Source organism: Gopherus flavomarginatus, chromosome 25 (genome assembly GCF_025201925.1).
Source record: "Gopherus flavomarginatus isolate rGopFla2 chromosome 25, rGopFla2.mat.asm, whole genome shotgun sequence".
Lineage (NCBI taxonomy): Eukaryota > Metazoa > Chordata > Testudines > Testudinidae > Gopherus > Gopherus flavomarginatus.
Genome location: NC_066641.1, coordinates 12,002,046 through 12,021,141, shown reverse-complemented (window position 1 = coordinate 12,021,141; position 19,096 = coordinate 12,002,046). Strand labels below are relative to the sequence as shown.

General features: G+C 40.6%; 1 protein-coding gene across 6 annotated transcripts in view; it reads left to right on the top strand.

Moving 5' to 3' along the window:
• FBXL20 (F-box and leucine rich repeat protein 20) overlaps positions 1-19,096 on the top strand; it is a 67,973-nt gene that overhangs the window by 4,412 nt on the left and 44,465 nt on the right. For 3 of the 6 annotated variants that reach the window (XM_050935259.1, XM_050935257.1, XM_050935258.1), the window contains exon 2: positions 14,348-14,409. In XM_050935259.1, the coding sequence (XP_050791216.1) occupies positions 14,348-14,409 (62 nt within the window). Of the gene's footprint in view, positions 1-5,487; positions 5,582-10,846; positions 10,919-14,347; positions 14,410-19,096 lie in introns of those variants that run through there. The other 3 variants (XM_050935260.1, XM_050935256.1, XM_050935261.1) reach the window with 3 other exon arrangements.

Sequence of the window (19,096 nt, the reverse complement as noted above, 5' to 3'; positions counted from 1 at the left end):
CATTTTAATGCAGGCAATGATGGAAGCATTATCATCGAGCAGCTCTAGATGATAAAAGTGGTTAAAAACACCAGCGCCTGGTCTACGCTGCACATCTACCATTGCTAGTATGCGTTGTGCTGCCCTGGTGCTCGACTCCTGAAAATTTTCAGCACAAACAACAGTGTAAGCTGCTCCTGAGCAAGGGCTATGTCATGTTCTGAGTTTTGTACAGTAGTGAGCCACGTTATTGACGCTTAAATAATTATAGCATGAAAAAATGCTATGGCAATATACTTAGTCTCCAATATAGTCTCAAAAGTAATAGCCAACCTTTCCAGCTTCCTCAAGGAGACTCCACACCCTCCAATTAGTGGGAGTTGTTTCTGGCCATAACGTCATTCTTTATGAGGAAGTTAATTGGCCTACCAAGAAAGATTCTAAACAACTTGGATATTTGCATCAATAAGTGTTATCCATAATAACCCTGCATACTAAAGCAGTTTGAGTACATCAACTTTATTCTTTTCTTAGCATCCGTTGCCTATCAATATTTCAGATTCAAAATATTATTCTTCCTTCCAAGAGTTTTAATGGCCTACATGTCTGTTAGGCCTTGTCTGGAGTTAAACCTGCTATGAAATGATGCAAATGGAAATCAAAACTAAATATTTCAGCTGTTTCAAAATACAGTTGCAAACTATTTCATTCTGTATCTATACATTTCTCTAAGCAGAATCATCTAAATTTAATTTACACCCTAGCATCATCTCAATTCTTTTGAGGCCACTCTCCCCTCAGTATTCCTTGCTTAAAATCATTCTTTGGTCTTCTAGTTGTGTTTCCATATCTGAGCTGTGGTTGGCCTCCTAAAAACCAGAACTAACTTTAACTGTTTCTGTAGTTGTCTTTGGTCATTATTGCATGGCTCTCATTCAGCCTTTTTGTCATTTTCAGGCCTGTTTTTTAAATGGATTAGCCATTGCTTGAAGTCTCCTCCCTCCAGATGAGATGTAGCTAGTGAAAAAATAACTTTATTGAATATTTCTATAATCTCAGATGGGTCTTGGACACCTTAGGGGTATCTGAATTACTCATTCTAAAGTCTACTGAAATGCAGTGAAACTAAATTCTGGACAAATTGAACAAGGAATGCCAATAAATGTTTGAATCTTACTGTGTGCTCCTCTCACTCCTCTACCCAGAAAATATAAATTAATGTGTAGCCAGCGTTGTACTTACTATTGTGTGGTGTATTGCATAACAGAAAAAGAAGAGAAGCTACTGTTGGCATCCCATTGACATAGAGCTAAACCATAGAACAAGGAGGGAGTCGTCAGGTGGTGGTCCTGAGTCACATAACAGCATTTGCTTTTGTCAGATCTCTGCTAATAACATAAAATGTATTAAATAGTGATAGGAAATGGTGAGTAAATAGCAAAAATATCAATTTAAACTTTCCTGAATAAAGTTTTTTCCTTAAAGGTCGTGGCCTCACCATGCTGCTGCCCTTCTGTCCCATATACATCTGTTTTAAATTTATCCCCAGACTACCAAAATAGACTTTTTTGTTCCCTCCCACCCCGCCCCCTCCAAAAAAAACCCAACAAAAACAAAACTTCAGTGATTTGAGGACCCGGGGACTTAGTTTGTTGACTGACTCTCATTAAAATCCTTTTATGTTTTAGAGGTGAGTGAAGTGTCTGCCTGAAGCTTAGCAGATTGTTTAACCTTTTGAGAGTTTATGCATCACTCACATGTGGCTTTGTCACTGTAGAGGTACAGTGACCACACCTACATACTCTACCAAAGGGGCTGGGTGGAATTTAACCAGATTCAGAAGCAAAAGTCAGTTTAGCTGAGCTGTGGAAGAGTAGGATTAAACCGGAAGACTTGGCATTTTGTTGGAGGGAATGGGGCAAGAGATGGTAACATGAATCGCCCCCTATTTATCTCCCTTGTGCAGTATTGCCCATGTTTTGCAACTCTGGATGCCATATAGGCAACTTGCCAAGAGCCTGAGAATCTTGCATATTTTGCATGTAAACTCAGGGCTTTTAGTAAAGTTTCTGAACACCCAAAATATGTTTGAATCTTGCTCGAGAGAATAACTAAAATTGCCTCAGGTTTGAGTTTACCATTGGTTACAATCCTTCTGTCTATCAGCTTTTGCCATTATGTTGTCGTTATAGTGGGAACAGTGGCCACCTGCAATGCTTCATATATCCCTACTGCAGTGTGGGACTATTGCTCATCCTTCCAGCTACTGAGTATAATGGCTTTAACGGTGATGTGGAGCTGAGAGTTGTACCAAGAAAAAAGCATGTACATTGATTGACCTCAGCCCTCTGGCCCCAGAGTCCATGCTCAGATGTCTCAAACACCTTTTGCTACCAAAGAAGGGTACTTGCAGACTGCTGACAGCTAAAGTGCAGACACTGGCAAATGACTTTTGGGGGGACAAACATGGGCAGCTGAGCAGTGGAGCATATGACCATGTGCAGGGTTTCTCAGAATTGTTGTGCATTGCAGCACGGATGTTTCTTTTTTTAAAAAATAGTGGATATTGATATTGATATTATTCCAGAACAGATTTTCTGCTCTGGAAAAGTTAGAGCCCTTTTTATTTTTTGAGGGGTGGGGGAAAATGTGGAGAAGGAACCATATGCTTGAAATTAAGGCCTTTGATTGGCTAAAGGTAAAGTGAAGTACAGGCCTGTACTGCAAGTGTCACGTGTTACATGATAATTGACCGAACATCTCCTCTTTAGATTCAGCAATGATATCTCCCTGTTGATTGCATATTACTTCTCCTGGCTAGGCCCTTTGACACATATGTTAATAGTCACTTTTCTTGCTTGTTACTGAAACAGGCATTCTTTGTATGCTAGGCTCATTTTGTTTCAGACTATAGATATTCACTTGAGGCCTAAGACATATCAGGTAATTTGTTTTCCTTTCCCCTGCTGGATTGCCTTGCTACTTAATTTGTTCAGACTAATTTAGCCCCATTATGTAAGTAATCTTGATGTGTGTTTTTGCCATATGAATGTGGTATGGTGCACTTAACTGTAATAATATACTGTCATAAATCTGCGTGTGGGTGTATCACTCATGCATGTTTTACCTTAACCTGTTGATCTTTCAATTGGAAGTACACTTTCAAATAGCTGATTCTCTAAAGTTTGGCAAACTTGCCCTGTCCCCTCCCCAGCACGCCATGTTAATAATGGGAACCATATAGCTTGATTTCTTTTATTTTCTAGCAAATGCACCAGTAATAGCAACATCAGCATAGCTCGGGTAATGGGATTTTCAAGAACTTGTGGTCCCTTTATTGGTTCTCTGTTAGCCGAGTATAAAACACTAGGCCTTACAGAAACAGATTGTCTATGGTTTTGCCTTTCTAAGAGGGGATCATTGTTTGAATTATATGTATAATGTAGTATTTACAACTTGGAGACCTACCAAAGTCAAATAACTTTGACAAGTGAAGTTTTGGCCCCTGATAATGCTGGACCATTTCTCTTAGATATGTCTTAATATCTGACTATATAAAACTTTATGGAAAACCACTAGAATTTTCTTGTAATTGTTTTAAAAAACAAATGGTGAAAGGAATATATAACTTAGCTCAAACACTATAATAATGGATGACCTATAGCATACTTCATGGAGAAAGCCATGTCCCTGTGAAGTCAGGAAGTCTGATCAACTGTAAGGGAGAGAATAAAAAGGAAATCTACTGTGAATACTAAATGTATGGCTATTTCAGTCTCTGTATAAAAACTCCTAACTCTAGCGCACACACCTTCTCTTCCCCTCCCCCCCCATACATATGTAAGTTGAAGCAAGATATGGAGTAAGCCACCTAATTCTTTACAGTGAGGCTAATTCCCCCTTCAGGGGCTTGATTTTCTATTGTTACGAAGAGGAGTCAAATGCTTTTAGCACTGTCATTAACTCTTAGGGCTAGTCTACACTAGAAATGCTACAGCAGTGCAGCTGCACCACTGTGCTGCTGTAGTGCATCTGGTGAAGACACTCTCTGCTGACAGGAGAGAACTTTCCTGTCTGCATTTTAAAACCACCTTGCCAAGAGGTGGTAGCTATGTTGATGGGAGAAGTTCTGCTGCCAACATAGCACTGTCCACACCTGCGCTTAGGTTGGAGTAATTTAGGTCACTCTTGGGGGGTAGTCTATTCACACCCCTGAGCGACGTAGGTTGTACCAACATAATCTGTAGTGTAGAGAAGTCCTTATAAATTTGACCAAAAAGCCTTTTTGCACCTTATTCAGTAATCACTCATTAGAGGCTGGTTATACAGGCAGGGATGAAAACATCTTTCTCTGACACTTTTAATTACCAGTGATCTTGGTAGGGAACTCAGTCTTTCATAATAGACTGTCAAATCACTTTTCCTCATCAACTGTCACTTGCATGTTGAGTAAATTGCATATTAAACTATTTCTAGGACTAATAAGCTTATGAGAAGCCTCAAGGGCTAGGGTCTGTTTCATACCACTTAGTCACAACTTTGGGTTTGGCATTTTATGGCCTATGTCTGGTGCTAAGCCAGGATTCTCTCTGAAGGTATGTCTACACAGCAGCTGGGAGGTGCAGTTCCCATCTGCTCAAGCTACTGCACTAAAAATAGCAGTGGAGATGTTGCAACATGGGTGGCAGCTAGGCTAGCCACCTGTGTCCCCATGCCACAGTGTCCGCACTGCTATTTTTTGCATGCTAGCTCAAACAGAGCTAGCTCAAATCTGTCAGCCCGTTTTGCAAATTGCGCTGCTCAGCTGCATTGTAGACGTATCCTGCATCTAAAGAGCCTGTGAACATGGGGAGTGTGGAATGAGGGCCGTTGTCTATGTAATCGACAGTCAGTAAGATTCCTGTTCCCTGGTCCTACTGACGCGTATGCTTAGAGAGGATGTTAAAGCAGTGAGACTGCTAGTGACAGCTTTATTCAGTAGGCAACTTATGGCACGCGTGCCAAAGGCAGCATACAAGCTTATTTTTCAGTGGCACTCACACTGCCCAGGTCCTGGCCATCGGTCTGGGAGGCTCTGCATTTTAATTTAGTTTTAAATGAAGCTTCTTACACATTTTAGAAACCTTATTTACTTTACATACAACAATAGTTTAGTTCTATATTATAGACTTATAGAAAGAGACCTTCTAAAAACGTTAAAATGTATTACTGGCGTGCAAAACCTTAAATTAGAGTGAATAAATGAAGGCTCAGCATACCACTTCTGAAAGGTTGCAGACCCCTGCAGTAGGCCATCATTCCCCTAGGAGATTTTATACAGATTAAACTTGGTAGAAAAAAGAAACCCCTGGGTAACTGGAAAATTTACAAGAAAAGCTCACCCAGTCGGAACTGCTTGTATTATTTATAAATTAGTATTCACAACAACGTAATGCTCAGAGTCCTGAAAAGCCTTACATTTAAATATCACTTTTAATTGTGTGTCTTTCCTTACCAGAATTTTTCAGCACCTCAAACAGGACAGCACAGTTGGGCTTATATTCTTGTTAAATATAAGTGCCAGTTACAGTGTGTGCTGTGGAGAAAGACCTTCTGAATAACGGTATTGCTAAATTGGATGATATATATGTCACTTCATTAACAATAATGTTGAGTTTATTTTACAGGAAACTTGTGGTATATTCTCTAACCAAAGCCAGACATGAGATATCGGTGCACTTTGAGAGAGTGTTATCAAAAAGTCACAACTAGTATTTTTTTTTCCCCAGCAAAATATTGCCATTAGGCATTCTAAACTATTCTTCTCCTTTGGACTTGGTCGTATTTCATGTGAGCTGTATTTCATTCACACTCTCACAACCTGCACCAGACTTGTTCATTTATTCCATAAGGGCCCTAAACGTTAAAGGTAATGTTCTTGAATTCATTGATCCCATTTAATGCTAGATTTTGGACATGAGCCAGCTATTGTAAAGCCAAGAAGCTGTTCATAGGGTTTCTCTGATTAGTGTTTAGAATTGAAAACTGTACTCCTTGACTGTTTACACAGGAGTATCTATTAAATGAAAGTGAAAAAATCACAACATTCCTATATTTTTATAGCCTGGAAGGAACATTATTCACATTTGACCTACTAGACCATAGTTCTTGTAAACAGTCTATTGTTTATCTATATTTTAATATTCTGTTGTTAGCCTATAATGTTCAAACAGACTAGAGTATTTCAGGTGGGGATGTGAATTGGCACCTACAAATACTAAACTTATTAACTACAGTTTCACTACTTCCAGATTTTAGTTCACAGTCTAGATTAACAACTTGCAAGATGTTTTTTAAAAAACCTCACATACTAAAGTGTAAAAATAATCCATGGAAAAGACTTTTTTTTCTAGTTGGTCACATGCCTTTAAAAGAATACTGGTGTCCTGTTTAACTGCATTATCAGAAAATGAATTTAAGTGAGCTACGAAATTTTTAAATTATATTGAACTGAGAATTTATACCAGTGTTTCATAGATCATCTATTTTAATTTCTATCTTGTTAACAAATCACACTATCTTACATTTTAGATATCTAGACATGTTTTATAGTAACTGGGAAGCTAATGCCAAAAATGGGCAACTCTACACATTTACGGAAATATCTGAAGTCATCTTATCATGTCTGGCTGTCTGTGTAGATGCTGCTCTAACTTTCCCATTCTCCCACAGCTTCGTACTTATTGTTAAATCCTGAAAACTAAAATCTCCTTTCTCATTCTCTTCAACTCCCTATTTCTCTGTAGATGCCAGCCCACACTTGGCTGAACACTTGAATATTTGCAATAGGAATAGCATTGCATTTCAGTCTAGTTTCTGTTGGGCTGTTTTAGTTTCTCTCTCACACGCATGCACGCACACTGGAACTATTGTCAGAGGACTGGGATTTGGCAGGCATCCACCGTATTGTCTCTCAGTTGGATGAACATTAAGATGAATAACAACAGGTCTCAATGTGACAACATAGGCTAGAGGAGGAACTTGTGTCTATCGGCTGTTAGCTTGGAAAGCTCCAGATAAACTGCATCCTTTTTTCTGTGGTGCTTTGAATTTCATGCTTTAGAAGAACAGTGTTCAAGGTCCACATCTAGGCTAACGCTTAGTTAGATTATTGTGTTTGGCACTGTTTCTCTTAATCTTAAAGTCCTGTGTGATTTGATTTAAAAAAAAAAAACCCAACCCCTCACTGATGCTAAAGCCAGATGCAATCTCAGCTGAGAACCGGCTGCCTTTGTCAGCAGCATAGGAAACACTCCTGACTTTGCTAATACACACAACCAGCTGTCTTATACTTCTGACTACTTGGTGTTTAAACCACACAAAGAGCTACCATTGTAACTAGTATTTTAATGCCCACTTTAATTGAAATAAAATATGATTCTTGACCACTAAGCATGTTGCCATTAACTGATGTCTGTCAAAAGGCATTTCCACCTCTTGAGGTTGGTACACACTAGGAATACTGCCTCTTCTTTCTTCTTTATATGTGGTGGTATTTGCGATATGTCTCTTTAAAAGAGTGCATAGAGGATGCCACACCTCTCAGTTGATGTACCCACAAGAGTAAACCGTTTGTTAGTTGGAAATGAACAATGAATAAAATGTCAGCATGCAAATATACATCTTAGGTATCCTTCCAATGAGAGGGAGCGTGAATTTAACCTTGAAATTGCTTGCATATAAATTGCACTTGTTGATAAAGCAGACACAACACAGGGGGTCTCAGTTGCTCCCTCTGATAACATCATGAATTTGGCAGTTTGGATGCTGCTGTCATTGTCTTGCATGTAGGAGAGAAGAGAATCTGTTTGCTATGCTGTCCAGGGTTTACTGTACATTAACTACATGTTTTTTGGAAGGGGGAAGGGGCAGACTTTCTTTTTAAAGGGAAGATTTTAGTACTGTGTGTTACAATACACGTGTCACAGACTGGAAGGTGAAGCCAATACTCTGAAAATTGCTTTAAGTTTTTAAGGTGATAAAATAATAAATTTTATGTGGACTTTGTTCTATAGATAAATGTTCTCAAACAGTTTTTGTAAACCAAGTATGTCTTAAAATGACAACTCGTTTTTAAGATGTTTTAATAAAAGTATAAGATTATAAATCTTATTGAAAAGAGAACTTGAAAAACACCGATGGTTAGTTTTTCTTCATAGGTTCAACTTCCTCCTGTTCTTTCTTACACACACTCACTCACTCCTCCACTGTGCCAGAGGTGACATTTACAGAAATTTCGTAAGATTTCACCAGCCCGGAAGACCTTTGCAGCACACAGCCTGGTTAGAATTGGGGTCCTAAACAGTTCATGTTCCTTGTTTTACACTGTTTTCAGATTCAGGAAGACAGGACTGCACTGGCTTATATTCAAAAAGTTTTCTTCAGAACTGTGAGGACTAGAAGCTTAACCGTTTTCTTAAATTCAGCATTAACTAAATTCTAAGCACCCTTCTCACTAAAGAAAGTTTTCTACTCCCCAGTGCGACATAGGCATATGAGCATGTGGGTCCCTGAGAGAGATGAATATAGAGGTGTTTGTGTTTTCTTTAATTGTACATTTTGTATTTTAAAAGCAAACTTTCCAGTATGTTCAGCAAATGGAAATTTCATCCATAGACAACATATTATATGCTTCACTAAGGCTTGGTGGGAGGCACAACCTGGCACCAAACTAAATATACTCACTCACGCCATAGTCTGTCAGACTGAAGTTGCAGAATCCAGAGTCTCATTGCACCCGCACTTTTTGAGGCTCTGCCTCTGATCGTGTAAGCGCTGTTGGAAAAGCTCTGAAATAATTGCTGCAATAGTATGATGATGTAGTACTAGTGTATATTGTAACTTATTGATCTAGGACATGTACACTAAGAATTTTCATTTGTACAACTTCACATTTATTATATTCAAATATTTTTTGTACATGTATATAGTATGTTATATATCACTGTTACATATGCAAGAATATTCATAATTATAAAAACATACTCTGGTTCACTTACACATAAGTAGGTTTACCTGAACTACAATGCAGACAGTGCATTTTGCCACCTTATGCAGACACCATTGCCCAGTCCTCCATTGATGGCCTAAAATATTACCCCATTGTAATCACTATGCCCTCTAATGAATGGTTGGTATAGCAAATGCCTAAGTAGCAACTTCAGCATCCTTATTATATAAAGATGATTAACTGTAGATGAATTTGCTTACACTGGTATGACTTCTTAAAAGTTACAATATTGTCAGTTTGCAGTAACTAATATCCTGAAGAGCTAGAGGGGATGATCATAGCATAGTATGCACTGGAGGACGAAGGAAAGTGACAAAACAAACTAGACAGTTTAGGGAATTGATAGTTTTCACTTTCTGCCAAGTGACATCGATGTAAAAGAATGTCTCTCCCCCCTCCCCCCTTTCGGGCTGTACACTTTCCTAGGCTGTAAGATTTGTACTTACTTGAGTCTTTCAGATACTTTTGCCCATGGGCATACAGAATCCATTCAGTCAGATTTCTGTTTGGTTTGGATCACTGTATTTGTATGCACACACTCATCAGAATACTGGAAACAAAAGATAATTCTACCCATGAGTCAAATACGGTTAGAGTTTTTCTTATTTGGCAATAAATGTAGCTTGTAGCCCAATTAATATATTAATACATTGTTAAAAGAGTTGATTTTAGGATAAAATCCATCAGCTTTATAATTTCTTCGGGGTTGCAAAGTCGCACTGCCTAACACATATTGCAATTAAATGAATCCTGTATGTTCTCCCTTTTCCTTCCTGTCTCTTATAATAGGGGAGGTATTTCCATGTAGAAGTATTGCAGAACTGCATAGGCACAATAGCTCGGGAAATATTTCCAGAACAGTGAAATGGCTGTGTGTGAAATGTAAAACTTCTAGCTGACATATGCCCTGGAAAATTCCACAGGTTCTGCCAATTTTCCAGCTTTGGCACATGAGCTGGAATATATTTATGGGAAATGCAAGCCATCCTAACCTACTAACGACCAACTCCTTTAGGTATTGTGACGTTGGCATGTTGTCCACATCTTGGCCATGGTAACAAAAGAATCATTTCAAAATACGGGAAGCATTATTTAAACAGGGCAGTCTTACTCTTGTCTCTCTCTCTCTCCCTTTTTCTGGTTATTTTATTTGGTGCATGTATCTTGCCAAAATACCTCAGATTTTCCCTAGTCATATAGCAGGTTATGGCAGCCTGTACAATATGCTACTCCCTGTTTTGAATTCCACTCCGTTTCCATGTTGGAGTGCAGTGTGTTACCTCCTGTCTTAAGAAGATATTTTTGCACCTTAGTTTGTGGTATTAAACACTGATTGCAGTGAAGCTGTGTTCTTTGGGTTATAGTCATCCAAGTGTGGAAGACCTCTGCACAGCCCAACACCGCTGAATCACGGCTGTAGCTGTCCAGTGGGGAGATATGAAAACTGAGATACTATAGAGGGTCTTGTGCACATCAGAAGAGCTCTATACTGCCTCTGAAAAGGGCTGTTTTGGTGGTGGTAGGCAGAGTAGAGAAGCGACTAGGAGGGATGGGAACAGTTTCAACAGATAAACTGGAAAAGTGGCTGGGGAGGGGCTGCGTTACTGTGTCGTGGCTTGCCTTCACGATGGAGGTGTGTGTGTAAATTCTATACTCCACTTCTACCCCTTTGTTCTTGTGTAGTTCTCGGCACAAACATCCTGGGCTTTACATGAGGGGTGGATTTCATTCTTTGTGGAGGCAGAGGTTTGGGGTAGGTTTTACATTTTATATGGGCAGCAAAATTAACACACAATAAATGCATTTGTTTTCTTTTAGTTTCTGGCAAGAAAACCCATTCAGCAGAAAAACATCTGGTGTTGGAGGGATGTTAAGAAAAGCAAAACCAAGGTCATTAAAAATTACTTCTAGAAATAAAGTCAAAAGATTTGAAGTCCCGGTTAACTTCTTGCATTTCAGAAGTTAGGTACTGACTTGTTCGTGAGGCCCCACACCACAATAAAACTAGTCTCCCTTTTCAAAAGTTGTGCAGGTAAGCAGAATCTTTACTTGGAACGCAGATTGCTAAACATGGAAGACTGCAGATTTTCACTGTACATCAAATGGTTTCTCTTTACCCTTTTTCTCCCTTTTCATTTCAATTGCACATGGAGAAAATAGGTAAGGACCTCTTACTCTGAGGAATTTGTGTCAGTTCTTGTTTGGCTTATCATTGATACACTGCCAAATAATTAAGGTTAGTTCTTGCCAAACGTGTTCCCCCCTCACGCATATCCATTTAGTGCATAGGGAGGAAATAATGGTGTATAAATAATTCTTGTCTGTATAATCTTATTTTGATTTTTACAATGCATTTATAGAACTTGAAGTGCATGTAAAAATCAGATTTCCAACTGGCCACATTAGCAATCCTAGTCAATCCCCCCCCCCCATCACTTGAGTACCATGCTTTCCGACAAGGCTTGTGAAAATAGGTGGCACGTTCTCTGTAGCCTGAATGTCACCAAACTCGGATTCTTTCAGAGCAGAATGAGGGCCCTTCACTGAAAATGTCCTGCCTCTAATCCCCTCACTTTAAATTTACAAGCTGTTACCATCAACAATTTGCAACTTCCTCAGTATTGCACAAGGTGAAGGACAGTTTCTGTAGTAGTCAGAAACCAAACAATGGGAAGGGCTTTATACATTTAGGTCAACATCTTGAATTGCACCTGGAATGGACTGAAGCAAGTGGTCAGGTGTAATATGCTGTCTGTGGAAAACTTGAATCAGGCGGCTGCTTTCTATAGTAACTGATTTCCAAATAGCCTTGAAGTATAGCCTCAGCTAGTGACTGGAGATAATTAATGTAATGCAGGCGTCGCTGTGGTGGTCAGAATCCAAAAGAAACAATTGTAACTTAATAGCCACGTTTAGATGGGTTTGAGGGGTGGGAGATGAATGAGAAGTTCAGTTGTGCACTTCTAGGTGTCGTCTCTATTTCAGGACTTTATGTGCCTTGGATAATCTCTTCTAGCATGAATCTTTCTAACTGCTATCCTACTCTTATCTGGCTTCTTTCTTCCCACCCCCACAGAGTGTGGAATGTTGGTTCAAACATACAATCCTGGCACCGACAATTATGGGAGGAGAAGTCAGGTACACCTCTGTACCTCTGTATTTCTTTGCCAATAGGACTTAATCCAGAATCTCATTTCCTTACTGAGCAATGGGTTTTGTTGTAGGCAACTCATAGCTCCCAGAATGTTGACAATGCTGCTTTGGCACTCCGGTCATAGTCAGCCCCAAGTCCAGCACAACAAACTTGTGATTCACACTATGGTTACCTGCAAGGCATCAGGTGATATTAATAGTAGGGAAATAGAACTTGGGCTTAAAAATCACTAAGCGCTATTGAAAATTTTATCCTTATTTCCAAAGAGCAGTTCTGATACCTGCTTGGGATGGTGGTATGTGTGTTACTTTTTATATATGAAAAGAAACCCATATTCTGTGGACTTTCATTTACAGACCACCACCTACATTACCTCTGCCTGCGGGTGATACCTAGCTAAGAGCCTACATATATGCAGCATGGTTTTTTATCGTGTTAAAGTATGATATATGTAAGGACTGTTTGGAGTTTTTTCTGGTCTCCTGTAGCATTTTTAATGTTCAGATGTCTTTCCTTACTTTGCCTTTTGTATTTCAGACATCCTATTTAAGACATAGGAGATTTCTACTGTTCTTTTTTAACTCTTAATCTGATCCTCTGTCAACAGAAGAGTGACCTACCTTGTGGTGTATTAATGCTGGGTGTATTTGCCTTGCATCTATACAGCCAGATTGGTTTAGTGAAGCCCACTTAATCAGCTGATAAGAATTAACCTTTTCAGAATGTAGCTTCACTGCTCATCAGTCTTGTTAGGCTTTGCATTTGTGGGGTATGACTTATCCATACACAACAGTTCTTGCATGTGTTTTGGGAGAAAGGTTAGAAACCTTGTTAATGAATTAAACTTGTTATTTTTAGACTTGTTTGTTTTCCAGGTTTGATATAACACTCTTTCACTGTCAGTTGGAAATGTGCTTCAGCGTTACTGAATGATAGATATAGGAAACTTGAATGCTTGACCCAAGAATATAGGGCAGCAAGGCTGCACACATCAGTGATCTGGGTATTCATAGGTATTCTCTAATTGCCCCTCCCCCAGGTTTAAGTGCATTTTTCAATGTGAGGAAGTACTAAGCCTTTAAATATGTGCAGATCATCCATGGGAGCACATGAGATTCTGCCCTCCTGCCTTCCTTATAAGACTCATTGGTAACTAGAAAACTGAGGCTTGGCTAGTCTGTTTTTGATACAGCTAGTGAGGTGGTTTTAAAATTGATTAGCTAATAAGCAAGCCCCTTTGTAAATTAGTGGACTGCTGTCGTTGAATAATCTTTAGGGATGTGGGGGAGAGGTGTGTGTGTGTGTGGGAGAGGGAGAGGGAGAACAAACTCTGGCTTACGAGCCAGTGGAGAGGAATGTAGTATTCTCCCTGGGTCCTCTCTTCGCATCGCAGATCTATGCATATCATACTACTCTTCGGGCCATGCTTTGTGGTCACGATCCTGTAGGGGAACAAAGCACTGCTGGTGATTTGTCTTCAAAGCTCACACAAGCTGTTCTTTTATCCTTTTACTGCAATTGTACAGGCAGTGGTGGTACCCTTATAGTTAGGCTCCTGAGTTGCAATCAGTACCTCCTCCTCATCAGCTCTCCTTGCTCTTTTCTTCACTTTTTGTCAAGGAAACAGGAGCCAGCACACACCCTTCCTGAGTCACCATTGCCTGTACGTGGTGGCTCCCTGAGTGCCTCATTGTTGCCTTTCTTTCCAGTTCTTCTTGTCCCCTGGCACTAGTAGCGCAAGGTTGTTTGGTGTAATGTTCTATTTTTCTCTTTCCTTGGAAATGCCTGTGCTTTGATGTGTCTTCACAGCACTGTGACAGGGATTGAAAGTCCCTTGTTAGCATATGTGAGCAGATGCTCCTTCATAGGGTAGGTTTCAGTCTGTCACACCCAACAACCCCTGTTCTCCCAGAACTGTTTATAATTAATCCCTCTTTATCAACCCATGAAGCATTTTTGGCCCAATTGAGCAAAACTACATCAGGCATAAAATGCCAATTGCACAACGGTGCCCAATCTAAGAACTTGAGAATTTAAGCACGAAGTTGGCCTGTTGATGTAGTTGAAACTGTCTTGTTACCCGGCAGTTTTGCTCCTAGAAGTAATGGTTTATAATGAAAATACAGGGTGGCTAAATGGTTTAAACTGTTTGTTTTTGTTTGCAGATGTTCTCAAACAATGACGAAGCTGTGATCAACAAAAAACTTCCGAAAGAGCTACTGCTTCGGTAAGCTGTCTTCCCATTTGTGAAATTGGGGAATTACTATGTCTGTTTACAAGCAATAGCTAATTTAGCTGGTTCATTCATAAGTTATGAGCTTGGATTGCTTCAATTATAAAGCCATAAACACTACGCTGATCAAGGGCCTGCATTAGCAACAGTTTATGCTAAATATTTTGCTGTTGCTTTTTATGTCTTTGTGAAGTGTTAAATGAATTTGCTGGTCCTCTGTTTTCATAGATGAAAAGGTATAGGTCAAAAAGGTCTTAAATGAAAATAAGTGCTAGGTATAGGCTAATATCTATACAGTCTAAAATAGGACACTCGGCCTATACTCTTATTAATGTGAAATGTTTCACCTGAGAAAACCCCACACAACCCCTTCCTCCCAAAGACTTAAAATGTGAGAAACTATTGGAAGATGGCCAAGTTCCCACTTGAGCACATTGAGCTGCAGCTGCTGTTAAAAGGAGCCGAGTGCTCAGCATCTCATGGGATGGGACTCCTGTCATGGTATTGTGGAATCTAGCTTGTGTTAGTATCTCAGTCTATTTCTTATGCTGTGAGTATTACCTTGACATTTACTACTGAAGTGAAACAACATGGAGCAACGTAAGTGGCAGCTACTTTTCAAATCTGGAAACAAACAAACAAACACAAATATCCCTTTTTCCATCTCTTGTTTTGCTCAGACTAGAGCAGAGATGGGCAAAGTACGGCCTGCGGGCCACATCCGGCCTGCAGGACTGTCCTGTCCAGCTCTTGAGCTCCTGGCTGGGGAGGCTCGCCCCTGGCCCCTCCTCTGCAGCCATGCGGGCAGCATAGCTAAATCTGGCAGGGCTATGGGGCTGTGAGCTCCTGCTGCTCTGAGTTGCATGGTAAGGGGGCAGGGTTGGATAAAAGGCAGGGAGTTCCATGGGGGGTAGTTGGTGGTTGGATAGGCCCCTGGGACTCCCATGCCTGTCAGGGGGTGGAGGTGTGGATAGGGGTTGGGGTAGTCAGGGGACAGGGAGAGGGGGTGTGGGGGTGGGAAGGGACGGTTTGGGGCTTGGGGTCCCAGGAGGAGGCGGTCAGGGGACAAGGAGCAGGGGGCTGGATGGGTCAAGGGTTTTGAGGGAGGTGGGAAATGGTAAGGGGCGGATAGGGCATGGGGGCCAGGCTGTCTGGGGAGGCACAGTCTTCCTTACCCGGTCCTCCATATAGTTTTGCACCCTGATGTGACCCTTGGGCCAAAAAGTTTGCCCATCCCTGGACTAGAGCATAGCCTGTACAGAATAGTAGCTGTCAGTCTGTGCCGAGGATCTGAATTATTAAAATGAGCAAATTTATTGATATGCGTGTAAGTATTGCTCAGTGATGATCAAGATTTAATGATAGTAAAAAGTCTTTGGAGGTGAGCCCTGGTCTCTGAAAAAAGCACTTTTCCATTTAAAATAAGATGAATAAAGATTATCTGATACTCTGTAATGTTTGTTACTTCTCACTATACCCCATTAGTTGAAGCCATAGATGTTGGGAAAAGCTTTCAAAAACACCTACGTGATTTTAATGAAAACCATTGAGACTTGGGCTCTTAAGTCACTTAGTTGTTGTGGAAAAATTTACTTATATCATTCTTGTCATTGTAGCATCTGGACATGTAATTCCCTAATCTTCCTAGAAGGGTAATGTCTGGTTGTTTACTGGCCACAGATTGGGGTGCACCCACCACTCGAAGCACCAACTCTGCTACATTGAATCTTGCTCTGGTCCTTTGAGTTTTCGTCAGGTGGTTTCTATTAAGAAACATTTTTTCCAGAACCATCTCCACAGGCATCTCAAAGCTTCCTAATACGGGAGTAAATCTTGAACTGAAATAACTGATTATTCTATAAAATGTTTAGTTCACAACTGACACCTCAATTCTCCTTGCTGTTGTGAATATTTGTTTTTGAATCTGCAGTGTATGCACTTAGTTCTTTGGGACAGGGACTGTCATTTGCTTACGGTACAAAAGACAACCCACTGTAGGTGGATGAGATAAGCTGGAAGATCAAGAGGCTAGGGTAACAGATATAGGATGTCTTAGCACAGACTAGCTGCGTGTACAGTTCTGAACCAGTTACCACGATAAGTGCGGCATGGGAGTGAGTGTGGATGAATGGGTGATCAAGTGGCATCACTGGTATAGCAAAAGTAGGAGTCGACCCTCACAATAAGACAATTGGATGTATAGGTAGGTTTGGGTCCAGATTGCAAAGGGTTTTGATAAGGCAAGAATTTTGTCTGATGCAGTGGAGGAAGTTAGAAGGGACGACACAGTTGGTGACAAGCTAGAAAGATGTTAGTAGCATCATTTGAATGGACTTGGGGTGGTGGGGGGAATGGTTGCAGGCATCGAGGCCAGAAGGGAGTAGATGATTAGAGCTTGGATGAGATTTCTGGCACTGTGGTCACAATGGAAAGGTCTCAGTGGGGTCAATAGGCCTTTCTGAATCTAGGGAAGTGGTTGCAACTGGAAGTTAAGTACTAGAAGTTTATCCTAGATGTTAGGAGGAAGAGCTTTTTCTCTCTATGGTCATGTCTATTAGGGTATTTTGCACTCTCAAATAACTCCCACTTGTGTTAGTCAATGGAAGCAGTAGTGCAGACAAAGAGCCCAGGGCTGGATGCAGTTTTAGTATGGGAAGGTTACCAGTAGTTCATCCCTTGATATCACTTTTCCTTGGTAAAGTTCATAAGTAAGGGTTGGAGTGCTGAAATCCATCATTTGCATTCTGTGAAAATTAATTAGTGCAGTTTGACAGTGCAGCCTTTGAAAGAGACTTGGATGCATTTATCTAGGGGGATCTCCTGTAAATGAATGTCAGTGTCTACAAGACAAAGACGTGTGTGTGTGTGTAAGCAATGCTGCTGGATAATTCCTTGTTCTCCAATTCCGTCATTCTGAGGATGATTGTTGACGTTGCATGTATGTGGTTGTGAAGTGAAAAACTGTACTTGAGCCCATTCGGTTGTTGGAGGGTGCAAAATGGGTAGAAAATAGGCCTTGTCACCCACACAGTGTAGAAATCTGTGGGAATTCATTATCATTCTCTCATCCTGCCTAGCTGCTGAGGTTTTTGGTGAAGACCTATAGCACTTTACATCTTCAGATGGTCTCTATCTAAACACTTTTTTGAATATGTAGGAATGGATTCATTGTCCTTTCTACAGATAAGGAAATGGAGGCACAGATTAAAAGTAATGTAAGTGTTCCAGATTGGAAATAAAGCGTAATTTTTGACAGTGAGTAATGAACCATTCGAACAATTTACCAAGGTCAGTTTTTAAATCGAGATTGGATCTTTTTCTAAAAGACATGCTACAAGAACTATTTTGAGGACATTCTGGGGCCTGTTATACAGAAGGTCAGACTAGATAATCACAATGGTCTCTTCTGGGTTTAGAGTCTGTGATTTCCATCCCCCTGCTCAATCCAAAAAGCTATGCTTCATTTGAATTTATATGGGAGCAAATCTGTTAAATGCTGCTTCTCTCTTGAATCCTGAGTAGGAGATTTTAAATCTGTGACTAAGCAGTTCTGCTGTGGCTACATGGCCCACGATATTGTTGGAAATAGTAACTTGATTCTTGCATTCTGTGAGTGTATCCCTCTTAAGAGAAGCCAGTTGTACAGCGTAATTATCAGTCTGTATGATCTTGCTGTCAAAATCTTCATTCAAATTCCAGGGTTTGCCCCAAATATTTTTGTATTATGGTAGTGCCTAGGGATCTCAGTGTGCAAATATAGAATAAGAGCTCTGTCCTGAAGAGTTTACAATCTAAATAGGCAAGACAGACAAAGGGTTGTGGTGGAGAGGGATGTAACATACAAGCAGGTGAACACTATGAAGTTTAACAAAAGCCATATTAGTTCCATGATTATTTTGTTGGTTTTTGTAATTTTGCAGGGTGGAGCTTTGTCGGGAGAGGATTATTTCAAAAGACAAGGAAGCTAGAGGTCACATTAAAGGAGGTAGAACATAAGGGGTACATGGAAGACGGGATGTGAGGCTTGAATAAACCGACTGTAAGGGAAGGGGCAGGAAAGACTGGAGTGAATGCACTTAATCCAGCAAAAAGGGAAGAATGTCCACAACAAAAGCTATTTAAAAAGTACATGTACGTACACACACGCCTTCTGATGATATCAGAGTCTGCATGTCTCTGCTTCAGCTGCTTCTCTCTCCTGCTGCCCATCCAAGTCTCTGGCTGGCTACTCCCAGCCGTTTTTGCTCCCAAGTTTCTGTGGCTGGAGTGAGGGATGGAATGGCGTGGACCCTGCTGCACCAAAAATCTCTGCACAGATCTGAGTTCAGGGAGCATTAGGGTTGAGGTACTCGGGCTGGGTCTCTGCTCCTGCCTTCTCTCTCTCTCTCCTCTCCTTCCTCACCCCCAATATTGCTGTACCTGCTTCAGCCGCTTCTCTCTGCGGCTGCCAGATGAGTTTCTAGGGGCTTACACCTTTTTAAAAAATGTACATTTCTAAAAGAGCCAAACCATCAAAAGGTGGAATTCAGTTTATCGACTTCTCATTCCTGCAGAGCTGCCAACTTCTATTTGGACAATGTCTAGCTCCTTGGTTTGTGCAGCAGTGAATTTAGATGCATCCTCCTTGAGACAGGCCAACAGCTGGACTTATTGACTCTGAAGGGTGAATTCGTGTTTCATT